Source organism: Petromyzon marinus, chromosome 12 (genome assembly GCF_048934315.1).
Source record: "Petromyzon marinus isolate PM22_M1 ecotype Great Lakes invasive population chromosome 12, UKy_Petmar_22M1.pri1.0, whole genome shotgun sequence".
NCBI classification, from domain to species: Eukaryota; Metazoa; Chordata; class Hyperoartia; order Petromyzontiformes; family Petromyzontidae; genus Petromyzon; species Petromyzon marinus.
Genome location: NC_133678.1, coordinates 4,398,730 through 4,421,304, shown reverse-complemented (window position 1 = coordinate 4,421,304; position 22,575 = coordinate 4,398,730). Strand labels below are relative to the sequence as shown.

General features: G+C 47.4%; 1 protein-coding gene across 2 annotated transcripts in view; it reads right to left on the bottom strand.

Moving 5' to 3' along the window:
- COL22A1 (collagen type XXII alpha 1 chain) overlaps positions 1 to 22,575 on the bottom strand; it is a 164,965-nt gene that overhangs the window by 40,161 nt on the left and 102,229 nt on the right. For both annotated transcript variants that reach the window (XM_032952970.2, XM_032952969.2), the window contains 15 exons: positions 17,571 to 17,612; positions 17,202 to 17,240; positions 15,445 to 15,498; positions 13,179 to 13,232; positions 12,393 to 12,446; positions 12,226 to 12,279; positions 11,723 to 11,776; positions 10,808 to 10,912; positions 9,401 to 9,445; positions 8,627 to 8,704; positions 5,857 to 5,892; positions 4,587 to 4,640; positions 2,518 to 2,571; positions 2,102 to 2,149; positions 374 to 487 (listed from right to left, as the gene is read on the bottom strand). In XM_032952970.2, coding sequence (XP_032808861.2) covers positions 374 to 487; positions 2,102 to 2,149; positions 2,518 to 2,571; positions 4,587 to 4,640; positions 5,857 to 5,892; positions 8,627 to 8,704; positions 9,401 to 9,445; positions 10,808 to 10,912; positions 11,723 to 11,776; positions 12,226 to 12,279; positions 12,393 to 12,446; positions 13,179 to 13,232; positions 15,445 to 15,498; positions 17,202 to 17,240; positions 17,571 to 17,612 — 885 coding nt within the window. The remainder of the gene's footprint in view (positions 1 to 373; positions 488 to 2,101; positions 2,150 to 2,517; positions 2,572 to 4,586; positions 4,641 to 5,856; positions 5,893 to 8,626; positions 8,705 to 9,400; positions 9,446 to 10,807; positions 10,913 to 11,722; positions 11,777 to 12,225; positions 12,280 to 12,392; positions 12,447 to 13,178; positions 13,233 to 15,444; positions 15,499 to 17,201; positions 17,241 to 17,570; positions 17,613 to 22,575) is intronic.

The window sequence follows — 22,575 nt, the reverse complement described above, 5'->3', positions numbered from 1 at the left end:
CCATTTGAGGATTTTTGTCCGGCAGCCTGCAAACCATTGGGGGCAGTTTGTACGTCGAATGAAGCTCGCAAATTACGGAGAAAGCCCACCACTGCTATTACAATTACATGGATTTAGTAGGGGGGCTGAGCTAAGGGGGTGGTGGAAGGAGGGGGTTGTGGTCCTGATATGTGATACGTCCAGTATTTGTAAACAGGGCCATAAATGAATCATGATAAGAAAAAAATATCAATTTAAAAAAACCTAAATTGTGGGAGGAGGAGGGGGGGGGAGTCCTATTGGCAGGGGACAAGTGCAGGGACGAGATCGAGGCAGGCGGTGCCGTTAGAGGGGAGCAGCTGAGGGGGAGGGGCGGAGGTGGCGGGGGCGGTACCTTGTTGCCGTCACGGCCGCTGGGCCCTGCTGTGCCCGCGTGGCCTTTGTCCCCCTTAAGGCCGGGCAGCCCGGGGAAGCCCGGGGGCCCCGGGGGACAGTCGGTGCACGCGTCCTGGCAAGACGCGGAGAAAAGTTAGAAGGTCCGGGAGACTTTACTGCCGCGCGGTTGCGAGGTATTGCTATGTTGACGGTGCTGAAGAACCACAAATAACAACAACTCAGCACATTTGTCAAGGACTCCGCCATGAAATGGAAATGTTATACAATACAACAAGCGGAATATTGGGCAACGGTCCCTCCTTATGGCTCGTCTGCAACGAAGACGGACAAATGCCTGACACGTCACCTATTGTATGCGTTCGTTCTCTTCAGGGCAGTGTGTTTGACGAATGTGTCGAGTTTTCACAAATGAATCCTTCATTAGGTGGCTGGGTGGCTCAGAGGTCAAAGCAATCGGTCAGCATTGCTGACACGGTGGGTTTGAATCAAGGTTTCTGCCACCCATGGTTAAACTTGGTCCTTAACTCTGGTGAGTTGATGGCCTTAGCCCTGCCACCAAATAATGTACAAAAAACCCATCACATTCACATATTAAAAAAACAAATTACAGCACTGATAAAAAAAGACATTGGTTTTGACTGCAATACAACAAATGATACTTTGAATCAGTGCGTGGGGGGAAAATGAGCCTCCCCTGCCCCAGTGCGGGGTAAAAATGTACACAAGAAGGATCTGTTGTGTGGTTAAAAATGGACACTGGAAGGATCTGTTGAGTGGTTAAAAATGGTCATAAGAAGGATCTGCTGTGTGGTTAAAAATGGGCACTGGAAGGATCTGTTGTGTGGTTAAAAATGGGCACTAGAAGGATGTGTTGAGTGGTTAAAAATGGTCACAAGAAGGATCTCTTGTGTGGTTAAAATGGTCAAAAGAAGGATCTGCTGTGGTTAAAAATGGTCAAAAGAAGGATCTGTTGTGTGGTTAAAAATGGTCACAAGAAGGATCTGTTGTGTGGTTAAAAATGGGCACTAGAAGAATCTGCTGTGTGGTTAAAAATGGGCACTGGAAGGTTCTATGACGAGGTTCTGTGATATATCTGCTTCTGCGCATCGCTAACACGCAGGGTACAACGCTTCCCTGCGTGTTAGCGCGATTAAAGCGTGCAAGAAGGTAATATAGTTACGTCTGTACATTTCACGGAACACATGTAACCACACTGAGAAAGGATTCTGGAATTGTCTTTTATCTGACGATAGGACCTAACGTGTGTCGCTTGTGATGTCACCGCGCAGCTCGCTCAGCAAACATCACTCTGCATCAATTTATCCAGCGGTTTCCTTGGCAGCTCGGGGAAGCTGTGCGCGGATTAAACGGAAACAAAGAACAACCACTCCGTCGGCGTAGTTTTCAGTGCTAAATGGGGGAAATTTAAGGCGCATCACGTCAAGCGATTGTAAAAACGACGGCAAGTGCCAACATTTAGATTCCACCTGCAGCAACTTGCCCTCTCCATAACATTTCCAATTCACTTTAACCGAAAACAAACGGGCTCGTGTTTCCACACAATCTAATAACGCCGCGCAACTTGCCGGGTTTTTTTCTTCTTCCGCGAAGCGGCTTGAGATGCAGTCGCATTCGGACTGCGCTGTGAACTCGAACCGCACTGCATTTGCGCCGGATTCAATGAAAGCGTCTGTTCCGAGAGCAGCTTCCCCCGCACGTGGCTTACCTTCAGGAAGTTGGTGACGTCTTTCGGGTACAACAACGGATGTGGATGCTGGACACGAGATGTAATTCCATTAGTAAAGGGTGGGGGGGGGGGAGGATGGAAAAGCAACAAAGTAAATTTTGTGAGTGCCATTGCTTCATCAAGGCTCACGAGCTGCCACACCATAAATCACATTTCAGAAAGTACTGCCACATTAATGAGATTAATCCGGAAAAAGTAAATTACACGATTTAATATTTCATCTGTTTAGATTGAATTATCTCCGAGCCATCAAAGTACATACGCCTTGTTTAAATGTAGGCAACGCGCCCTTGGTGATTCTGCTGCTCTGCTGTTTGAACTAGCGGTGATTAATAACCCGCGCGCGGTTCTGGGCGGCGGGCACACTTCCGTTGGCAAATTAAGAGAATACCTACTGCTTCTCCTGGTGGGCCGGGAGGGCCCGGGATGCCATCCTTTCCTGCGGGACCCTGTAAAACACGGACACAATGTTTGTGACGTAAGCCAGTGCTCATCGCAACAGCACGACAAGGAGACGATCTGTTTCACTTTAGCCATCCTCGCATTCATATGCATTGCAAATGGACAGGTGTTTTTTTTGTATTATCACGCTTGTGCAGCCAGGAATGCCCCAACCTAGTCTCTCTCGTCCTTTTCGGGAGGGTCATGCCACGTTTTCGCCAGGAGGGGGCGATACTTGCTTCATGTAATCCTTCATTGAGTCCTGCGGCGCTTCGTGCTCATGTTTTTGAATTGTTCAACGTGACTTTAGCTGTGTCGGGTGACGGAGGGTTTACGATACACGCTTTGTTCACGCGATCTGACTCAAAACATCAATTATGAAACATTCCTTTAGTTTTTGGTAACTTATTAAAACAATTTAACTATAAAGAAAAGTTTCAATGCTCGGAAACATGCCGACGCTTTGATAACATAATCGGCTTTCGCCGATTTACGTCTTTACACATAGTTGCGAGTTTTGTACTCCAATTCCTGTTCATAGCGATGCAGCATCATGCGATGCAGTTGTATTTAGCCACTTCATAACCCCAATGCGCAATCGTATAGGTAAAGGTGCAGCGCTGGGATTGATTGCTGATGCCACTGCAAACAGAACGACTTCACTCTTTGGTTTTTTCCGTAAAGTCACGTAGAAATAAGAAATAATAAAATTACATAATAGCGTACGTGACTTTACCGAAAAAAAAACAAAGAGTAATTCCTGCAGTCACGAAAGCACCAAATCGAGTTAGAACGACTTCAATCAGACAGTTTTATAGAAAGTCGAGAGAGTATGGGGCCTAATCGACCCACTATGGCCAGGGGTCTCAGAAGGGGCGGCAAAAGCTACACTTGACCCCACCGCACACGATCTGCCGAAGGACTTTGGTCGTGCATATTTATACGGCAGGGTGGACAGAGGTGGAGGGGATTCATTAAAGACGAACCGGCGAACTCTGGATCGCAAGCCCAGCATGCTAACCGTTATCGCACTCCACAACGTTCCGCAGCAAATTAGACGCAGTCGCACGAAATCGGTGAGTTGCGAGTGGTCAATCCAACGTAAACTTTGAGGAACTCGTACGAGCGGTAAGGGTACAATGTTTGCCCAGTTATGCAGCGAAACTGATAACGGAAGGGTCATCCACACCAATCGGGCGGTAAGAAATAGTTCGGATCGCCAAGCATTAAATGAAGCGCCTACAGCAGTGGTTCTTAACTGTCACGGCAGCCTTGAACCCCTTTGGTTCTTAATCGTTAAAACATTTACTATGTCAATAAACACATCGGTTTGATGAAACAATGTAGTCGTGCTCACGCGCCCGTGCTTAATTTGCGTTTCGATAATTCACCTTCGAAAAAAACATATGGCCATGTCTGGGCACCCCGAGAAAGGGATCGTGCGAACCCGCAGGGAATGCGCATGCACCCCAGGTTAAGAACCACTGGTCGACAGCTAGAAGCCCGGCGCCCCGGCCGAACTGCGCTCTGGCTGGGTCTCGGAATCGCACTCTGGCCGGGCGGAGAGCGCGAGCCAATTTCTACACGAGGTCACTGCGACCCCAAGCAGGGACGCTTCGAAACGCGGAGGGCTTATGCCAACGTGACAGGCCATCGGCCTCTTTTTTTTTACAGTCACGACCGGGTCGCCGAGGGCTACGTTTAAATGGCCCACGCTCCTTAAAATCAGCGTGATAATTTCAGCGTAATGGGGGCCAACGGGAGGAGCAGCGGCTCCTGACGCAGCGCCCCTCCGCCCCCTCCATGGCCTGGGTCGTGACAAACAAGGCGAGGCCAGCCTGACGGAAAAAAACTTAAATTTAAACCGTGGCGGCTTGGCTCGTGGTGGTGGTGGTGTGACGCGTGACCCCTCCCCCCCTCCCCCCGAGAGACATTTTCCGCATGGGTGCGTCGCTGATGAGGCGTTGTGCCCTCGCACGGATCCCAGTTAGCGCTAAGAAATCGTGTCCTCCCTCCCACTCACGTCGAGGCCTGCCATCCCTGGAGGGCCCGCAACTCCCGGCGGGCCTCTCTGTCCCTGAAGGAACAGAAATGGTTTTCCAGTTATTGCGGTCAACAGAGCTGGTATACGTACGCGCGACGTCGATCAGTTTAACGGAATTTTTTTTTAGAAAAAAAACCCATCATAGAATTCCAGCGCAAGATTGATCGTCGTATTTTTTTGTTGTTGATGATGATGAACATTTTTTAGAAAAAAAAATATTACCGGTAATTACACTGATTAATTACAGGGATTAATTTAAACTCCACAATGTGTGGCAAAATTATTCGTTTGGGACTGTTATTCCCTCGACAGCTGTGTCCAATACAGCTAATTGAAAGATTTATGGTTTTCCATGAAATTCACATTAAATATATTTGACATGGCTGACAGAACCTCCCAGGAAAATCCAGCGCTCACTGATTCAGCTCCACATCCAATGGTAACACGGAGCTCAGCATTTGCAATGTTTAGAGTGGTTTAAATTAATTTAGAACGACAACATATATGTACTGGAGAGATTCACCTACATGCATCCCTTTTTTAGAATGAGATCTGTGCATTCGATACACAAACTGAATAGGCCGCCCTAAGTCTTTGAACATTTTAAGGGGGTCAGTTGTAATGGAATTTTAGCAAGGTGGCCAGGTTCATCACCTCCATTGTTTATTGAATAGAGAGGAGGGATTGTTATTTTATTAAGTTGCCAGGATCTCAGTTTGACATTTCTACTGAACGGCAATTCCGTATGTAATGCATTATTTCTTGTAGCCCCACGCTGAGCAACTGCCAAATATCAGAGACCGAGGAGTCATATTGAACGTGACGAAAGTCAGTGGTGCCACGGTGGCGAGATCATAACTACCTCGTCTGGCATACAGGAGGTCGTGGGTTTGATCCTGACCATGACGCCTGCTGACGCCTGCTGTATATTTGGAGATTGCATATTCTCCCCATGGTCGTGTGGATTTTACTCCAGGTCCTCCGGTTTTTCCCTTCACATTTAAAATCAACGTTGACACTTTGTTGAGCTACCATTTGCGGCCAGGTCGCTTGTGAAAAAAGGATACATAGCTCAGTGGGCCTTACCTGGTAAAATAAAAATTGTTAAAATAGTTAGTAGTTCGTTTCATTGACGACCACCAGTTGTGTCAAAGTGACTGATCCACGATCATCTCCCTATACACTCACTGATCACGCTTGGCTTCGAGACATAGGTTACACGTGTCCTTAACAATACGCATATTTTTACCTGCCGCCCTTCATGTCCGGGATCTCCACGTTGACCCTGTTAGGGATACGCAAACACAAAAATAGTAATACAGCATTAATAATACTCATGTACATACCCAGGGAAGCCTCACTGGGTGCCAAGATATTGAGAGAAAGGTCTCAAATTCGGATGTTTGGCCAAATCCAATAATGGTATTTTTTTTAATTTAACGTGGGAATAAACTGCGATGCCCAGAGAAAACTGATGCAAACGGTGGGGGGGGGGGGGGGGGGGGGGGGGTAAATCTCAAAGCACAGCACTGAGAGAAATTCATAAAAAGAAACATTTTGGTCTGCCATCTCCTAGTTACTTGGTTGCTCCTAGTTACTTAGTCTGCTTATCTTCTGAGATCTGATGCTGTCTTGTGCAATCAGGGTGATTCTGGCTGCAGCCAGAACTTTTACATTCAGAATATTAGTGACAGCAAGACAAATCCTCGAGGGTAGCGCTAAAAATTCGATGCTCCACCAATAAAAAGACTTAACAGGGCTCAATTTTGGGAATCTTGAAATTGCAATGTCTGTCTAGACAAAGCATCATAGGTCACCTGCTGAACACAGAGAGATAAACACTGACCTAGCACACGGTTTCTGTGGAGATAGCACTGGGGCTTGGCTACTGCGAGCATCACCGTCCTAATGGAAGTCATGTCCTGCACACTGAATGCCCTGTTGCAGTCACAGGGCACTCATCGTAGACAGCCAAGACGTGCGATGCAGGTGTCTGTCTGGCATCTGTGGGGCAGCGGTGGCGTTGGCATATTGTATGTACGCTGAACTTCTCTCGCACCGCACATAGCCAGCCGTGCTAATCGGAGGTGCGGGGGAAGGACAACAACACTAGAAACAGAAAGCGGTTCTAAAGAAATGAGTTTTCAATTTAGATGTAAAAGTGCATAGTTCCAGCGGCCTCCTAATATCGGAAGGAAGAGCGTTCCAGATGGCCGCAGATGCGCATCTGGAAGCACCGCGCGATGCGGTGATCACCGTCTTTGTTCGATGGCTAAGCTAGAGCTGAGGGCCCCAAGTCGTATAACTTAACACATCTCTTCCGCAGCTCTTTTCTCTCATCCCCCCACATCTCTAGCGGTTGTTTACATCACATCCGACAAATCGCTAGGCGTTTAAAAGTTGAAAGGGGTGGGGCAGGGGTTTGACGGGAGCATAGAAAATTAATTTCTGCTTTGGGCCACCCCAAGGAGCCAGCACCGCCACTGCCTGGTGTCCTCTTGGCGAGAGGCAGGTGCCTGCAAAGCTTTTAATCTTCAGTGAAGGGAGGAAAGTTGAAAAACAAAAATTAAGCTTCGGATTAGTACTTCATGTACACTTTTAATCATTAATGCTCGTAAGTGCGTTTCGTAGCCGGCGTCCCATGCCGTGCACATTAGGGCCATGCGGATGAATGTGGTCTGTAATGGCTCTTTAATGCATAAGTGGATCTAATTCACCGATTTACATTAACTTTGCATTTGGCTCGAGAGCATCTCTTTTGCATTTGACTTAAGCCTCGAAGCGCATTTGCGCGGTCCTCGCTGGGCACGCGTCGGAGTTTATCTGCTGGCGGGGGTTCGGCGGCTCCATCTGATTCTAGGGGGGGGGGGCAGGGGGTGGAGTGACCGTGCATGAGATCCAATCTCTGCAATCAGTGGGCGTGCGGAGCGAGGTCACAGCCCCCCCAACCTAACCTCCACCCCCCGCCCCACACGCTCTGCAGCTGCCACGCGCCCTCGCAGGGTGAAAATGCGCGTTCCTTTTTCAGTCGGCATCAACAAACACATCGAGGAAAATTACATGGAAAGCGAAGAGAGAAAGAGACGATTAAAAACATCCCACGTCCGCTCAGGTTGAGCTGTTGGCCTGCGGATATGCCCCACACGTCCCCCCCCCCATCCCACGGCGGCACCGTACTGATGAAACGCTCGGAATAGAGTCTAATGGTAATGCCCCTCTAAGCCAAATGGAAAGGCAGATTCCCGAGCAGCCCTTAAAAAAGTAGAAAAAAATGATTTCCTGAACCAAAAATGGCATTGAGGTGGTGCTTATTTGCTGTTTGCAGCCATGCGCCAGTGGTGAAAATTCCACATTGCTATGGCTGGCTAAGTCTAGCCATAGAAAAACCACTGCTGACTTTCCCACAAAGTGGTGAATCATTTAAAAGATCCCCCCCCCAGCGGGTTTACAGGCTGAGTCAACCTCCAAATCAGGATTTGAACTTCAAAACTACTTTTCAATTCTTAGCCGCCCAGTCAGCCACCAGCCCACCTTGCCAGTCAGACATTGTTTAAGTAGAAAAAGGACGAACATCACAGGGCAATGGTGGTGGAGCAAAACGCAACAGCTTAGCCCAGAACGGCATTCCTACTGGACGGGGACGTGCCCCCCCCCCCCCCCCCCCACAGAGCTCCCCCCCCAAACTCTACTTATTTTGGGATATAAATTACGGGGCGCGGAGAGAAAAATTGTCCGTAACGCCCACACATGATGGCTTGCCCCTTCCAAGGAGCGCCGCGAGACCACGAGTACCACGCCCCAACGTCTCCCCATGAAGGATGCCTTGAGGTTGTTTTTTTTCTTCCTCCCCTTCCGATGCGGCTTGGGGAGGTTGGAGATTGTAACGGGAATTCGCCCGAAGTGATTGCCTCATTCGTGGGCCACCCGGAGGCTCGGGAGAGCTGAGCGGCAGTCACCGAGCGATGATTGATGCGAAGACGGAAACGGGGGAAGGCAGGGGAGAGGAGTGTGTGTCTCACCGGAGGTCCAGGGGCACCTATCCCAGGTAGTCCTCTCTCACCAGGGAGGCCGATGGGACCTGCCAAGCCTCTCTCGCCCTGCCGAGCGACAGGAGAAGGTGCAGCGCGTCTCGTAAAAATCAGAACGGAAAAACAAACAAATAATAAACAATGCCTTTGACCGGCGGCGGCAGTGGTTGAGAGACAGTGGGTTCACACAAATCAAATATCTGGGAACGATGAGAAGCTGGAACCGCCGAAATGGTGGAACACCAGGAGATGTTTCAGGAAGACAATGAGCTAACGCATGCAAATACAATGTATCCATTAACCCAGAAAATCGAACCAAGGGAGGGTGTCCGTGTGGTTTTGGTGGCTCAGACATTGATCGTGAACATTATTGGAAGGGGCAGTGGAGACCTGGTGGAATTACCGTGGCAGGGTATACATTTGGGATTTTGGGTGTCCACTTAACATAATGACAATTTATTAGTTGTGAGACCTCAATGAAAAAACGGAAAAAGAGGGACCAGGCCATTAATGCTCTAGAAGTCTCATAACATTTTCCTGTACCCAAAATGCCCTCAACCCAACAGACAGGACCCAGACTCAGATATTTTGATATCGATATGTTTTTACTCAGTCCTGCACGTGCAATTCCTTGCGACCCTAAGCTCGCATCTGTGGAGAAAACATTAGATTGTACTCTCGTTTCCCCCTGGATGTAAAAAAAAACACATTGCTTTTCGTAAGTAAGGGAAAAATGAATAATGTGGCTTTGTGTCTGTGACTTACAGAGGGACCTGGTGGTCCTGAAGGCCCTGCTCTGCCTGGGTCACCCTGGGGAATAAAGAAATCAAAATCAACACTGAGGTCACGTGCGTTATGAGCAGAGGTGTAATAATGCACAAGCCCGTCAAATTAACGAATTGTCGGAGGTTCAAAACAACGATTTTTACGCCGAGGTGACCGTCGCGGTCACTTGTGGTTGCGCTGGAGTGGTCTTGTAAACGACGTGAGCATGCGACATGTGTGAATTGAAACGTGTCAATTGTTTCACGTGCAAATCGATACATGCTTCGTGGGCTTGAAATAAACTTCAATTGATGAATCGATGTCCCACTAGTTCTTAGCAAAAGCTAATGTCATTAAATAAAATATTTGGTGATTAATTTGTTGAGCCTTACGTCATTAAAGCATCATTATAATAATCACCATCAACATAATTACTTATGATGAAAATATGTATGTTGAACTACGTACGCACCATTTGTAGCCAACCGTGCTAATCGGAGGTGCAGGGGAAGGACAACAAACTAAACACAAAAAGCAGTTCTGTATATTGCACCTCCCTTGCTGTACATTTGCAGATGCCAGAACAAATGAGTATTTGATATCAAGAAAGTGATTGCAAAGCAAAGCACAACATTCAAAAGCAAAACCGTACCAACAATATTCAGAACAAATGAGAACGGAGAGCTCAAATGTGAGGAAGTCTTCAAATTCGCAGCGTCCGGCTTCCAAAGGGGCTCACGTGGAAATGGCTAAGAGCCTCCGCCCAATTAACCCAGGGCCTTTGCATGCCCCGTCAGCAAAATATCTGATTACTGCCATTAGTTTAGTCTGATTTTTTTACATTTTATATTAATTATCGTCTTAATCTTGTCAAAGACAAACTATGGAATTTTAGCCAAGTCTCAGTATGTGAATTTCATCGAGTCATTATCTTGGTCTAGTCGACTGAAGGAGTAGAAATTTTGTTATTAAATGTTTGTGTGAGCATGTATTCCCCCCCTCCACCAAAATATTAACATGTCAGCCAATCAGTGAACTCAGTAAATATTTGTTTATATGTACACAGCTGAATACCATGCTTGGCATTCCACAGAGCAGCGTGGTCTCTAAAAACTCGTAAATTCCGTCTCGTCGTAGCCAGACATGCTTGGCGGGACTTCATCGCCATCATCTCTCGCTCGATGATTTTTGTCCGCTCACAGTCATCGCTGACTTCGAGTCAAAAACCGCTCAGTCGACGAATAACATCATCACTCACTTCGTTAACACTGCCGATTGCCCAGCAGCTTGGGTGTTCGGTGTCTGAGTGCACGGCCTGTGGCCACCTGGCGTGGGTCAGAGGGGGCCTAAACATTGTCCTGGCTTAGGGCCCGGAGTGCCCGGGGATCCACGGCTGGTTGCCCTCACCGTCACGCCAGTCTTGCCCAGCCCCGGCTGCCCAACCTCCCCTGGGGTGCCAGGAGGCCCCTGATGACCTGGCATCCCCTGCGCACCGGGCAGCCCCTCGTTGCCCTGAAAAGAAACAAATACAGAACCATAATAATAATAACGATGCCAATTGTTTACCGCGGAAAGACTCAAAGGCCCATTTTTTTAGAAGGCGACTCAACCTGGAACCTGGATGCTGATGTGGTGTAGTGGTCCGCACCCTGGATTGGCAATGCACAGGTCACCGGGTTCAATATCTCGGTGATGAAATTTAAACAATGGAGCAAGTTTCTTAAAATCTGCTCGCCACTCTTCACTCAGCACCAAAATAAACGGGTGCATCGCAGTTAGTCGATCGGCAGGTCACGTTTGGTTGGTTGAAGTGTAAGTACTGCCATTTATTCCAATAACATCTGGCCTGCGTGGAAGAGCAGGGCTAATACATCTCTAGAGGGTCTCTCAAGCACTCCTACGAGTGGAGACCATTCTGCCAGCTGTGGCAGGGCTGTACTTTTAGCTTTATCCACTTTACTAAACTGGGATGTTCGTCCAATATCCTACTGAGTGTTTGGCATTTAGGCTAAAAACTGCAATAGCCAGTGAAAAAACTTACTTCACGCGAAGTGGTGACACTCGGCACTGGCGTTTTGTGTCTATAACAAGCTTACAACACCTATCGTAAGCCCGAGTGGTCACCCATGCAATAATACTAACCAGGCACACGCCTGGTTAGTTTCCAAGATGCAATGATATTGGTGGCATTTCAGACGATTGCCTTACATGACAACGTGTCAGCAACCACACCGCGTGATATTTTTGCTCGACATTACACATTTCATAACCAGCTTAATTTATTTCTAAATAATATATTTGAATAGAAAAAGCACCACTCACCTTCTCACCTTTCATCCCATCAAGGCCCTGTGGGCCAAGAGGTCCAATGGCCCCCTGCAAAAAGAATATCGAATCATGAGAATTCTAATTTAAAATGACATACTGCACTAATGGTCAGAACACTTCTAGACTGAAGTCGGTTCAGGTCGCCCAGAATAAATGGAGCAACTAATTATCAACAGTAAAAGTTCCTCAAGAAGGTCACAAGTTCACCCGCGTGAAACTCATCAAGCACACAATATATCTCTGTGGGTTCTCGCGGTCGTGCTGTGCATGTCTCCAATTTGTTTTCGCGATGTGTGCCTCGTGTTGATCGGCACGACGTCCGACGTTTCGCTCCACGTGCTGGGAGCTAGCTTCTTTGGGAAACTGACCAATGCATTGCAACCCCCCCCCCCCAAAAAAAAAAACTACTTTGGGGAGCTCGGTAATATTTCGTTCTTGACTCCCTCAAGAAGGCAAACAAGACAAGGTGCAGCCCATGCGTCCCGGGGGCAACTTACGATGGGTCCGTGTGAACCAGGGGGCCCAACCAGGCCAGGAACTCCCGGAGGTCCCTGTGAACGAAAAGCGAAGGGTCAAATGAACAAATGAATATCACGAGCAAGGGTCTCCACTGTTCCCGTCCGTACATTTACCTTATGAGAATCAGTGTTTGGGTAACACTTACGGCAAATCCCCTGTCTCCAGGAAGTCCAATACCACCAACTTCACCCTTCTCACCCTGCGGAACGGGGAAGAAAAAAAAAGCCATTCACAAATAAACGAAGGTACGTTTATATTCGCCCCCATTGTTGCCCGTGCGAGTGAACCCGGTGTTTACTTTGCTCTTGCTCCCGCTTATTTAATAAATGGAAGCTTAAACCGCAACCCGTTTTGCGGCGTGCGTGCGTGCACATTAGCGGGTTTACATGGCTGGTTCTGCCAATGATGTCCGGCCCACTTAAGGCTGGGGCATTCTCTCCCCTGCTGTCCCCCATCGTCTGGAACTCCTTTCCCACAGTCATCTGTGCTGTTGACTCCCTATCCCCGTTCCCAAGTACGGTCTCAATATCTTCTCTCCTCTGCCTGTGACTAACAGCCTCGGTTTAAACATGCCCACTTTTTCTGTACAGCATCTTGCAATAAGGACGCACACCGGGGCGCGATGCAGATACCAGTTGTATTGCGATACGAATTCAGTTCGTTTTACATAGCTTTCTAATATAGCTCTCGAATGCGTTTTCAGGTTGCACACATGCGGTGCAATCCCAAAGCACATGAGTTGCGTTGTTATTACTTGCAAGGTCGCGTACGTGTGCGCTCTCTCTCTGTCCGTTGCACGAGGCTTCGCCGCTGCAGCGAGTGATACTTGCCACTGGGTGGCACTGCAAGCCAGGGATTTCTTCATTTGCCCCCCACGCAGCAATGCAAGCGGTTCGGTGGAAAATGGTTTCGGTGATTTCTGGTCACTCACCTTTGGGCCCACGGGGCCAGGAGGTCCGGAGTTTCCTCGTTTCCCCGCCGCACCCTGTGGCACGAAACACGCCACGGAGAGACAGGGCGATAAAGCAAAGGCAAATCTGTACAAATGGTAACGGACCAATTTAAAAAAAAAACTTAACAGCGTTGCAATTTGTGACAGGGTAAGCATATTGAGGCATATCTATATAAAATCAACATTACGTTTTTGACAGCCCAGGAGAATTGATGCGGTAGTTTTCTTTTGAGGCTCCAAAAATGTGGATTATCACACGGAGTTAATGGGACAAAGACACTGGTGCCTATTTATATGCTCAGCTGACAGAATATGATCTACCTTGGTGCGTCTGGATTCGTAATTTACAGCCCTTTGTAACCATACTGCCGGATGAAGGCTTCCCCACGCTGTGTCATTCCTGTTTTATTGTTTGACCATACTTCACCGTTCTGAGTCAGTGCCGATTAGCGAAGAAGGGGAGGTCCACGAGAGCTCAGATATCAATCACCACTGATGGTAACCGTGCCCAGGTATCAAATAAAGGTTGGGACCGATTTATGGTACAGGGCCACGAGCCACTTTTGCCGTCATTCCACCCCACTGATACTGTACTGCACTTTAAATGGATACATTTGAATATTTATATATCTTATTTTTGTATTGCGTAATTAATCTTTATTTGACTACACTGAACGTATTCGGTTTTTTTATTTATTAGATTTTCATGTTTCTTCATATTTGTAGATTAAGTTATTTACAGATATAAAAAAATGTTAGGACATAACATATACGGATATATCTTCAGTGTCAATGTTTTGAAATGTGATTGCATTTAGAAACTATATACATTTAAACTCTATTGCATATTTCAATCTTTTCATGTTAAATCTTTGAAATCTCACCCGTTTTTCACGTGGAATTTACAAGGATGAAGAGAATTATGCAAAATACGAACACCCTCTAAATCCGAACACAAAAAAAAATCAACACTATAAGAGTTAATCTTTCCACGAAAATAAAGCCTTTCAGTGATTCAGCAAGCTTTAACAGGGCCCCTTCACAACTTATTGAAAGAAAATAAAGGGATGCCCTGTGCATTAGTTTCGCTGTTGAGAATCAAACACCCGAATATTCCAGCAGCCTCTGAATCTCAACACTTCATCAAACGCCCATGGACCTAATTGCCTCGAGACCGCAAGCAATCTGTTGGTGGACTGAAGCAACCTCGCAACCAAAGACAGCAGCTGCCCCCCCCACACCCCCCAAAATAAATAAGCACGCTGTCAAAACATTAGTACTGGCCGGGTTGCAGCAAGGCGTGCTTATAACAGGACGCGTCCTCGGGAAGAAAAAAAAAAGCAGCCAAAATGAAAAGGACAGGGAGAGGACAGCGTTTCAATCACAGATAAAATATCAAACGTGGGGCTCTCGGCCGCGATAACTCTTGTTGGCAAAAAAAAAAATTGAAACGTCCATGAGCTGCCAACCGCGTGACGTTTCCAAAGAATCGGGATGTCGCGACTTGCATTTTACCGGCGGTTAAACGGGGCCGTCAGCACCCGGTGCGCAGCGGCCAGGCCAGCGTCTGCTTTTTAAATGCAAATAAACACGACGCTCAAATTTAGAGCCCGGCGTGGGCCTTCACCAAACGTCGGCGGTGTGTGTGTGTGTCACTCACCGCCGCTTGGGAAGGTTTTACATTTTTCGTGGGGCGATTGCGACACAATGGATTAATCTGCGTTAGAATGGACGGGGGTGGGGGGGGGGGCGGTGGAATTGTCGGCGCGCGCACGGACGACACCACGTGGAGGAGTTGACGGATCGCGAAGACTTAGGGGGGGAGGGGACAAGGGGGGGCGGGTAGGTTTGGGAAGCCATCCCCTGACTTGGGAGACACGGGATGCAAAGCTCAGATAGAAGCGGGGCACGAAATGCTATTTATGATTTCCATTTCACGATGGCAGTGGGCAAAAAAAGAAAAACCGCCCAGGCCAACCCATAACATCTGTTGCAAGAGGAACATCTCCGATTGGATGTTTTTTTTGTTGAACCCAAACCCCCCGCCCCCCCCCCCCCCAAAAAAAGAGAAGATTACATTTTAAGCAAGAAAAACAACTGTGGAAATGTGTGGTCAGTGATAGAATTGAGACGCAGCGGAAAACCCAATGTAGAGCAGATCAATTCTGCGAAATCCACACCGCCAAATTTCTTTCGCCGTGTATGACATTTCCCATCACATGCTCCGGGAAAAGGGGTTACGTACATTTTCTCCAGGGAGGCCTCGGTCCCCCTTCTCTCCTTTCTCACCTGGCAAGCCCTGTGAGCACACACGTCCGTGCGTATGGACGTGTGCATGAGTGGTGTACATGTAACAAGCATACAGTGGAAATGTGTGTGTGTGTGTGTTGTTGTTGTTGCGTGCAAGACAATTAATACAAAAAATAATCCCGCAGACATGTTCCAAATGGAGAATCGCGTGCACTTGCACCTTTGTGAGTGTGTGCACGCATCAAAGAGTGCATGGTGATGTGCGTTGCTGCGTGTGTTGCAAAACACAGTTAATAGCAGTCATGCACCTGCTGAGTCGCGCTAGCGCATAGGGTGAAGTGTGTGTGCGTGTGTATGCATTTATTTATTGTGCGAATGTGAACGTGTGCGCATTGTGTGTCTGTGTGTGGTTGAGTGTGTGGGGAGCAGTCGTGTAGCGGTTAGCGCGCTGCGCTACGAACCCGACAACCAGAGTTCAAATCCCACCAGTGAGGATTATCTGAACCGGTACTGGGCCTCACCGAGTTCGACCCAGCCTCAAATGAGTACCTGGCGCAGTGTGTAAACATCGCCACTGGGGAGACAAAGGCGGTCGGGCGTGTTGCTAGCCACCCACCCCCTCATAGCTGCCCACTAACATCACTTGCGCCCAACAGTCTGTTAAGGCTGAACGTGGGGGATCTTTGTCTCTGTGTGTGCGCGCGCGTGTGTCGCAAAGCACAATCAATAGCACGGCCGTGTTCCAAACTGAGAATGGCGTGCACTTCACCAACATGCAAATTGCGTAAATTAGATTAAACGCCGGTGTGGAAGAAGTGCATTAATTTCTCGAGGTGGGGGGGGGGGGGGAGATACGCAGCCAAACGGCGAAGGCGGCGTGTGCTCCATTGGAACGAACTCAACCCACCCCTCCCCCCCCCCCGAGATCCCCCCCCCCACCACCACCACCTCCACCGGTGCAAAATATCACTCGGAGGAGCGCGCGAGCCATCACGTTCGCAGGGAGTGACCGCTGAACAACTCCACAAAGCGTGACGAGAGCTTTCAACAGATTATAAGCATCGCAGGCGCTTTGCGACAACAATAATACTACGTCCATAATACAGGGGTTTTTTTGGGGGGAGGGGGGGGGTGGTTTAGATTGTGTAAATATATAAATGTGTCGTTGAAACATGCCACCACCTGACACAGCCAAGCCACAACATTTACAATCTGGTTCTCAGATTGTAAATGTTGTGGCTTGGCTCTCCAACACACCGGTTAGTGCTGTACTAGTGACGAATTGCCCACGTTCTGTTTACGTGACAACCCTTACTAGTTGGCCGTGTCGGGTGGTTGGGGGTTTTAACGACACATTTATACATTTACGCGATCTAACCCAAAAAAAACCCCGCTATTATGAATGTTATTGGTCGCGAAAGCCTACGTGCTAATAATAATCCGTTTCGGTTTTTTTTTTACTCCCGCAACGAGTATTCAAATGATTCGGCAGAGTTCATTATTTATCGGGTGCCCACGTGAAAGCGCCCTCGGGCGATGCAATGTTCGGCCTCGTGGAGAACGATCAATCATTTACCTATTTGCGAGCCACGCGACTCATTTTGCTCCCCGCTGAGGAGTAAACATCGAACGCCGCTCCCGGTACATTTTAATAGACGCCCGGCGTCGTCGACAATTGAGAGGAGGAAGTTCAGCAATTCCTGCGGACAAATAAGCTCGGGAATGGGTGGGGGGGGGCTGCTCGCCACTTACCGGAATTCCAGGTTCTTGGACCACAGAGGTTTGAGTGTCCTACGAGCGAATACACAGAAGCGTGACAATACAGAAAAAAATGCTGCGAGTGTTCAGTGTTCAGCACCGACGCGGAAGCGCATTTAATTTTTGGACAGCGCGTTTGAAACGGCCACGGCAAAACTCGTGCGGTTCTCACATCGGAGATTTCACATTTACATTGAATGCGCTAACAAAAAAAGAAATAAAAAATCCCGCGCGCACGCAAAGTTTTGCTCTCACACAGTAAGATTTATTTTGCTGTGGAGTGCATTGAATCGACTGGCTGCGGAATTCAAGTTTCACCGAGCGGTGGCGTGAGGAATTTATAAGTTTGGGGGACAAACTCACCGTGCCTGGCAATCCGGGAAGGCCCCTTGGTCCAGCGTCGCCCTGAAAATGCAGATTGGCCGCGCACGTGACTCCTCCAGCATGCGCTACGCCTCAACTGAACGAAGTGCATCTATTCCTGTGTCATTTTCAAATGTTGTTTTGTTGTTTTCTTTGTTTTCCACATTTTTTTCACCGAGCTATCACGAAACGATGGTTCATCAATTCAGTACTCGCTCAGAGGATAGCATGACCTCGTCCACGTAAGAGAATGGCATGCAGAAGGAGATATCAAAGAACCTGAGGTCCCTTCAAGTAACCTGTTATTAACGCGGAGGTTGCAGCATATTTAAAACTATACACTAAAACTATAAACTATTCTCATTTTACCAGGTAAGGCCCAATGAGCTATATAGCTCTTTTTCAGAAGTGACCTGGCCATATATGATAGGTCAACAAAGTGGCTTATCATGTGGGAATCTATAGCAGCCGGAGCACCCAGAGAATAATCCACACAACCACAAGGGGGAATAGCATGCAAACTCGAAATATACAGGGGTCGGGATCGAACCAACGATCCTCCTGTATACAAGGCCCCACATATATGAGCTTAAGCCCATGCTGATCATCGGTGAGAGGGCTGAGACCATCAATTTAGTACACTCGAAAACCCCGGTTAACTTGATAGTCACTGAAACTCAAGACTCCAAGCCAGGATCTCCGCGTGGTCGGCTTCGGCTCTGTGCTCTGATCTGAGCGCGGACTTTGTTGGAACAAACCGATCAAGTGGGCACAAACAATTCCAATGGTGTGAAATATTGCAACAAAAAAAAAAACACATAAAATGCTGTTTTGGCCATTGTGATCCACCAAAAATAAGTTCCTCAACAAACGGTTCATCATGGTCGTGTCCAGAAGACGTGAGAAAAGTTGGTATTTTATACCTTTGGGTGTAAAATAAAATATAAAAAAGTGTAAACCGGGATCGTTGATTTATTGTGGGCAGCATGAAAACATTCACTTTTCTGCACTGAGAAGAATGGCTCCACAGTTTGTGAAGGATCTCGTCTCAAGCTGGGCTATTCAAGAATGTAATTGATCAATTACTCGACTAATTATTATCGGTCCGGTTACTCGACTAATCAGATAGCATTGAAAGAATTGGGGATGGGGGGGGGGGCTCTAACTGCTGTTTCCACGTGTGTCATTGGACAGGTGATGGGCGGGCCGTGGTGATGTCATGGACGTCATCATTCACGTTGACCTGGGCGTGGCTTGTAGGAGGCAGTAAACCCCCTACGTAAAAGGGCTCAAGTAATGACCGCAAAATAACAGTGGCCGATTACAATTTTCAGCCGATTAATCGACGCAACTGACGAATAGTCTTCACTCTACTTTGATCTAAAACGCCGCGAGATCTAGTAGTGGCATTTAACAGGACACAGTCTGCTGATGAATATAAAAAGTGAAAACCAATGCAGAGTTTCCTTGCTTAATTGAAATCTCTGCTGGAAAAAAAAAATATTGGCCAAGAAGGCCACACAGGCCGTTTGGAACAAAACGTTATTTAATCTTTTATAGTTTTTAGTAAAACAGACAACGTTTCATTGTCTATTTATTATTTCATTCATTTAACGGTTGGTGAGCCATCGACCAAACCTCCGGGAATCTGCCCAATCTCATCAAATCTGGACAGTTGAGGCCGGACAGTGCCCGGATAGTGCTTAGTTGTGTGACCGCCGTGCACAAAGGCAGGTGTAATAGGTGCTGTGGGCGGCAGAGTGCAGCGAAGCAAAATCCATTGCTATCCGGCACTCTCAACGCCTTCACCGACCCGCATTGACCAGCGTGGTGAAGTTTTAGCAAAGTACCTTCACGCCCTGCACGGCGTGGGGGGAAGGCCCTCATCCAGCAGTGGATTGAAAACCCGGCCGTGCATGCACGTGCACATTGGTTGATGCACAGGTTGGCTCTCTTCCCTGTGGCAGGGAAGAGAGCTGATTCTTCGGCCCCAATATGCACTGAGCTGCCTTTGACGGTCACGCTTGACCTTACAATCTTTGACGCTTATGAGACCCAGAAAAAGTGACGTTTATGCAACGTCCGCTTTTGGTGTTTTTCTTCTGAAAACCATTTTTTTGACTTGCAAAATTAAATCGGCTCTGTCTAGGGCAATTAACATATATGCATTTGAATGTCGCTTGGAAGAGTAGACCAAATACCCTTGAGAGGGACTCTATAGAACTTCCATTTAGTGGAGGCCCTTTTGCCAGTAGGCGCGTGAGCAAGCAGTTACAGAAGCTACACCTGTTACCTTCTACAATTGAAGGCAATTACATTGGTCTTCGCAGATTCCCCGTGTTCTTAATTGCAACATCCATTATAATAAGGAGCATCTATTGTCACAACTGCAAGAGCACGTGGGATGTTGTGACATCACACCTCACGCGACTCCACCAATAATGACGCTTTCATTTTCACCGTTGCATATTTAGATTCATTACTTAAACCAGGACACCGATGTGATCAGTCACAGCACATACAGTACATCTCGACGCAGCACACACACCAAATTATTCATTAGTAAACAGTGCCAGCTTCTCAGTGTTCGGTGTTATTGCACGCACGAGCCTCTTGGAGCCTGACTTAAGTACTTTCCACCGCATCGCGCGCTTCGACATGCGCTTCCGCGGCCGTCTGGAACGCTCTTCCTTTTGATATTACGAAGCAACTGGAGCGATGCACTTTAAAATCAACATCGAAAATGAATTCCTTTACAACTACTTTTTGTGTTTAGTTTGTTGTCCTTCCCCCACACCTCCGATTCGCATGGCTTGCTACGCACGGTGCGAAAGAAGTTTAACATACGTACATTAAACGTTTAGCACTAATAATGCCTTATTGAGTTTTGAGTATGAGGTTATTTGATTTCTTATTTGCCTGGATATTTTACAAGGGGGATCCGTGGTGCCAGGGCACAGCAACAACAAAAACAAAAGACAAATCATGATCATCATCATATGGCAGAGAATGAGTACAGTGTCCGAAAGGCATATTACACAACGAACAAACAAGGTAGTTGATGGTCATAAACTAAACACGCGTGAATACCCCCCCCAAAAACACAACGCAAATATAAAATGACAGCGAGAGTGGCCAGAAAACGTTAGGTACGGGTGAAAGTAAGCTCTACGTGTAAGTTTTAACAGCGACATCAATACACGTGAATCAAAAATTCCAGTGAAAACATGCAAGTGTTAAGAGCAGCATAGCTGCAGGAATTCCCCTTCCAACATTGTGGAGCATGTATCTGTTGGTCAGTGATGCGTAATATTATACTAATATAATCATACTTCTTACATTTATATTGTGCCCGCAACGTAATTAAAGGTCTCGGAGTGTTTATATTAAAACAAAAAAAACCCCGTAATGTGTATTGCTTAGTCTAGCGACCTCTTAATGGTAGCTTGTCCCTGTGCAGCCCAAGGTGACTCGCAGCACTGGGGGGCAATGATTGTGACGTGTAATCCCAATTGAGTAATTTTAGAGTTATTTTTTTACGGAAACAAAAAAAATATTTGGTAAATTTGGATTACGGCTATCAAAAGGCAAGGACCATAGCCACTGGCGGAGTCAGTTGTGGAGGGGGGGTGGCACGTGCCCCCTAATTTCGATCGGATCATTGGGGTTTATTAGTAATAAATCGGCATTTTGCGACCCCCACTGCCACTGTGTAGCATATTATTCTGTGCCAGGGACTCTATGAGATGATAGGACCATAGTCTGAGTCCATAATTGGCAATAAGTAACGGCACAGCAGTTATAAGTGACTCACAGAATTGTGGGCAGTTGCGTATACAGTAGACGACTTCCCTGAAGGCATCGACACCTTCAGCGAGCGCGATGCCGATCACACAACGCGGTTCGAATTCGACCCTCGATCGATGGCTGTGCCATCGCCGCACACGCGTCGAATAAAAAGCAAGGGACAAGTCCTTACTTACTAACAGCTCTTTACTTACTAACAACTCCTTACTTACTAACAACTCCTCTATCATTTTCATTGCTGGAGAGGTTACCCCCTCTACCTGAATATCTTGGCTCCGCCATTGACCATAGCCGGGAATGAAAGTGAGCTTAAGCTCACATACGTGGCGAGATGTTAACTACAACGCCTTGTATGCAGGAGGTCGTGGGTTCTATCCCGACCCTGACGCCCGTGGTCACGTGGATTTTTCTCCGGGTCCTCTGGTTTTTCCCTCCACATTTAGAAACACGCGTTTAGAGTGTTTGGCTGCTATGATTTTCCACATGATAAGCCACTTCGTTGAGCTATATCTGACCGGGTCGCTTCTGAAAAAGAGCTAAATAGCTCAGTGGGCCTTACCTGGTAAGATAAAAAAATAGTTCAAATAGTGAATGTATGTTCAGGCCCGGACGGAAGTGGTTACACATCTTACCGGTTAACACACGTTCTGATGATTGGAATAAAAAAAGAGTAAATTTAACATTTTGGCCAGGTGAATCATGGTCAGATTAAGGCATTAAATAACGGGTAATCAAGAAAGCCCTTTTAAAAAATAAGGTTGTTCCATAGCGCACCACGAATAACACTAAAAAGCTAAATCTATACCCTCCTTGTGAATACATGTTCTGGTAAAGGCGCAGCAGTGCAATTATTTGCCTCTATTATTGCTGATAGAAGGGCCTCCACGAGCATCTCGACATTTTACTTTGGTCTCCCTTTCCACGCTGGCTCTGCGTCTTAGAAGAGGTGGGAGCCACCCCACACTTTACTCCCACCACCACCACCACGCGCGGACCTGACGGTCGACTCATCGCTGTGTGCTCATTTACACATTCTGGGTGGACAGAGGTGGCGGGATTTCAAATAGTTTCAACCCACGAATCGAACCGGCGATCTCTAAATTACAAGTCCAATGTGCTTACTGCCCTAACCGTGAACACCACGTCCAAACAGATAAAAACATGAATCGACTCCACAGGGCCGTCACTGAAACATCTG